The sequence below is a fragment of the Euphorbia lathyris genome, chromosome 8 (assembly GCF_963576675.1).
Source record: "Euphorbia lathyris chromosome 8, ddEupLath1.1, whole genome shotgun sequence".
Taxonomy (NCBI): domain Eukaryota; kingdom Viridiplantae; phylum Streptophyta; class Magnoliopsida; order Malpighiales; family Euphorbiaceae; genus Euphorbia; species Euphorbia lathyris.
Genome location: NC_088917.1, coordinates 61,064,365 through 61,068,474, shown reverse-complemented (window position 1 = coordinate 61,068,474; position 4,110 = coordinate 61,064,365). Strand labels below are relative to the sequence as shown.

General features: G+C 32.4%; 1 protein-coding gene across 1 annotated transcript; it reads right to left on the bottom strand.

The window, feature by feature from the left end:
• Positions 1-1,270: 1,270 nt before the first annotated feature.
• LOC136203920 (stemmadenine O-acetyltransferase-like) lies at positions 1,271-3,432 on the bottom strand. Its single transcript, XM_065995141.1, has 2 exons — positions 2,788-3,432; positions 1,271-2,007 (listed from the first exon to the last, which is right to left on the bottom strand). Exons 1-2 carry the CDS (start codon positions 3,418-3,420, stop codon positions 1,312-1,314), a joined length of 1,329 nt encoding a protein of 442 aa, XP_065851213.1. The 5' UTR covers positions 3,421-3,432; the 3' UTR covers positions 1,271-1,311.
• Between the last annotated feature and the right edge of the window lie 678 nt (positions 3,433-4,110).

The following is a 4,110-nucleotide window of genomic DNA, read 5'->3' as shown; positions in this document are numbered from 1 at the left end:
ATACATCAATGGTACCTGAATTATACCTCAATTCACACTTTAGTACCTGAATCACATTTTGTCCTAAAAATATACCTAAAGTAACAATGACCGGACAATTTAATGCGATTAGCCGGTCACTAAACAGTCAACGCGAGTTTTAACTACTTTTATTAAAATTTGAATTAAATTTTGTCTTAAATTTTATCTCTCTCCTCCATACTCACTCTCTCTCTCTCTCTTCCATTCTCATGTAACAGAAGCAATAGCTCTTTCTTCCTCCTTTTTCTTATTTTCTTTTGTTTCTCTCTCTCCCATTTCCTTTCTCTCTCTAAAAAATAAAATTCAATGTTGTATACACTGAAATAAATAGATTGTAAATCGATTGTAATTGCCTATGGGTCTAAGAAATAAGTTTGCTTTAAATTGGGATAGCAAATGAAGAATTAGAATAATTGCAGGAGATGCAAAGATGAACTCTGGGTCTTCTCTGTGTAGGAAGATTAATGAAAAGGAAACATGTCGATCTCAAGTCGAAGCGGAGGGGCTGTATGATGATTCTTGTTTGACCGATGATGTTGCTTCCCCTTCTTCGTCAATGGTTTCGAACGATCTGGTGTTTGATAGATACCTTACAAAATCTAACAATCTTCTGAAACAAGCCAAAGACTGTAGAAGGGGGAAACACCATTAAAGCCGTAGTCATGAAGCCCATGAGTCCGTTGGCTGTTTGCCTTTTGGGCAACACATATCTTCTTCATGAATGAATACTCGCATGAGAGGGGAAGGTTGTCTAAGTTTTTTTTCGATTTCTTTTAACTGATTTTCAAAGGATGGAGGAGAGATCAACTCACTGGATGGAGGAGGTTCAGGATGTTCGGGTTCTCAATGGTGATGGCGGCAACGAGAAAGAGAGACAACAGAAGAGAGAGAGCCAGGAGAGAGAGCATCAAAAAGGGAGAGATCAATATTTTTTATTTAATTAAAGGGTATTTTTGTAATTATATATTAGTTCAGTATATTGTGGGTCCTGAAATTTAATTAATTTTGGTCAACTTTTGAGTTCACCGTCAGTCACCGGTAAAATAGATTAAATTGTCCGGTTATCATTAGTTCATGTATATTTTTGTAACAAAATTTAATTCAGATACCAAAGTGTGAGTTAGGGTATAATTCAGACACCATTGGTGTAATTTACTCGAAACATTTGCATTATAAGATGATTCTACTTAATGTATTGAAATTCAATAACAAATGATGTTATCAGAATTTGAACCATAAACCTCTTAAATTAAGATAATCTAATATTGATTAGTTTATCATATCATATAATCACAACCGTGAATGAATAGTAGGCAATTTCAAATTTGGAGAAACAAAAGGAGGATTGATGTTTTGTTGAGTTGAAGAAACAAGGTAATTGTGAAGCTCAAAAACAGCCATATCTTCCTCCTTTAAACAAACCCAAGCTTCAATCCCCAATCTATCTTTAGTTGGAAATAACAAAGCAAGATTCTCACGAGGCGCAGGAGTTGTTGCAACCCATAAAGGTTTTCCCCATCCAAAATCTGTTTCATATACTGGAAAATATTGCACGCTACTCAAACTAAACGTAACCACGTCTTCTCTACTAAAGTCCTCAATTACTCTCTTGAAGTATTTCGATTGTTCTTCCTTGTTCTGAAGCATTTTTATATACTCTACCTTTACATTTCTTGTTGAATCTGCAACTCTTTTCACAATTCCATCATCATCTTCATTATTCATGTCTTCAACATTACCTATGGCATAATTTCCAAATGATAACATAGGCAATGGCGGTTCCATTCTTCCCCGGAGGTTCACTGCTTGCAGTAGCCGGTAACGCCTATTCTTGTCCGCTTTAATGGTGGTTGTAAACCGACTCCATATAAAGCTAACTAGAGCCTCCACACGCGACCAGTTAGTCCTGGATCTGTCACTGCTGTTATATTTTGTTTTAAGAGCTGATAATGTTGTAGCATCGAACATAAACAACTTCGTGACTACCTGAAAATCGACTTATATGAATTAATCGAAAAAAATAAAAAGAAACTAAATAAGCAACATAAATAAATTTACGTGGTTCAACCATTTCATGTTTACATCCACGAGAGGGGAGGAATTTTACGTTCAAATATTTCTCAAATTCTCTGCTATTCTTTCTTTTATATTTCTCTCCGCATCACAAAATCTTCCAATTTGTCGTATTTATGTTTAAATTGTATATATGGTCACTAAAGTTCGAGATCAGTTTCAAAAAGTAACTGAACCTTATTTTATTTCAATAAAATTATAAAACTTTACTTTTAATTAGTAAAGTCATTCCCATCAATTAATAGGAAAAAATAACAAAAATAGTAAGGTGATAACCACGTTAAAATTAACTCTTTTATTTTTAATATGATAAATTACGTGACAAAAAAAATAGTTTTCGCCGGTCACCTATTGAATTAAGTACCTAACAAATATAATTGTTTTTTTTTTGTCATGTGGCTGTAATATAATATTTAAAGCCAATCATTACCAATGTGGCTGATATGTCACTATTTATGTGAATTTTTTTTTAAGTGTGAAATAACCGTAATAAATTTATTAAAATAGAAAGAAAAGTTTAATGAATTTCTTGAAATAAAATTATGTTCGGGAGGGGCCTTTTCTTAACTAAATGTAAACTTGAATGTATCAATACTTGGTACTTGATAGTTCATTATGAATGTCAATTTTTAACACAGAAATACGATTTATAATGATAACTCGACTGACACGATACAATGAATTCATAATTACCTTTTCCGGGTTTTCCTTCATAATCTGTGTGGTGGGATCCGACCCCGAAAAATCAATGGGTGGAAAAAGGGAAGTGGAACCAAAAGGAGGAACTTTAATGATATGAGTTATTCCAGTAGCAGTAACAGCACCCCAGCTTTGGAGGAATGTAAACATAGATAAACCATCCCCAATCTTATGTGACATTGAAAATGAAATCACTAATCCGCCGCATTTAAACAAAGTAACCTGCGCAAAAGCTGCCAAATCACCGGCTTTTTCGAGCTGCTGACAAGGAATGAAATCGCTGTTGTTATAAGGATTCTTGTTTCGGAGTATTTCGGAGATTTGACAATTAGTTTTGGCTTCGATGAAGAGGATGCCTTGGTCGTTACAGTCTATGTAGGCCGTGTTATTAACACGGCCAGCGAGTGGGTAAAATATTGTTAAAACTTTTGATAATGATTTCTTCAAAATGTTGCACGTTTCGGAGGTGTTAATGCTGGGTTTCGGAGAGTAAAAATGAAGAAGAGGCACAAAACTATGAGGTTGGAGTTGATCAAGGAAGGAATAATGAAGATGGCGAAGGTGTTGAGGTGTTGGAGAGGAGGGCTTGATATATTCTTCGGATGTAATCTCTACTTCTACTTTCATTTTTTTTTTTAATGTGGAATTATTTGAACATGATTATTTCAATGAGAATATATGAGATTTATGAAAGAAAATAAACTGAATTAGTTGGAAAGAATATTTATTATATAGCAAAAGAAAATTAATATATGGAATGAAATGAATTAAGCATGTCAATGAAGCTGTTTCATAAAATAAAATATACATGATCATATAATTAAAAAATGTTGATTCCAGTAGTGCATGATGCAATTGAGTATTGGCAAACCTTTTTTAGGAAAAGACAAGTTTCACGCATATAACACCACATTCAATTTTGTTATCTACACAGAGGGGAGTAAGGGTTCAGTTTATTTTATTATATAAATCTAAATAAATTATTGTTATTAATTATTATATGAAAAATTAAATGAATGTTAATTTATCCAGAAAATTAACGCTTTAAGAGTTATAAGGGACTTCATTTTTTTATTGTTATTATACAATATCTAATTTAATTATTTAATTATATTTATAATGCTAAAAATCAAATTAAATCTATTTTGGTGTTTCATTTTATAAAAACATTATTATTATATGAAAGTATTAATTTTTTAATGAATATGATCCAATTTTTTTTTGTTCATTCAAAAATGTTTAAGATGGCCCTGTCTACACACTTCACATATATGTCATTTTATCACTCGTTAATAACAAGTCACAAAGATACGAATA

Bases quoted from the DNA above. Each gene is read 5' to 3' on its own strand.
- LOC136203920 (XM_065995141.1), bottom strand. From the start codon at position 3,420: ATGAAAGTAGAAGTAGAGATTACATCCGAAGAATATATCAAGCCCTCC. The intron at 2,008-2,787 runs GTAATTATGAAT...GTCGATTTTCAG, and splicing joins TGAAGGAAAACCCGGAAAAG to GTAGTCACGAAGTTGTTTAT.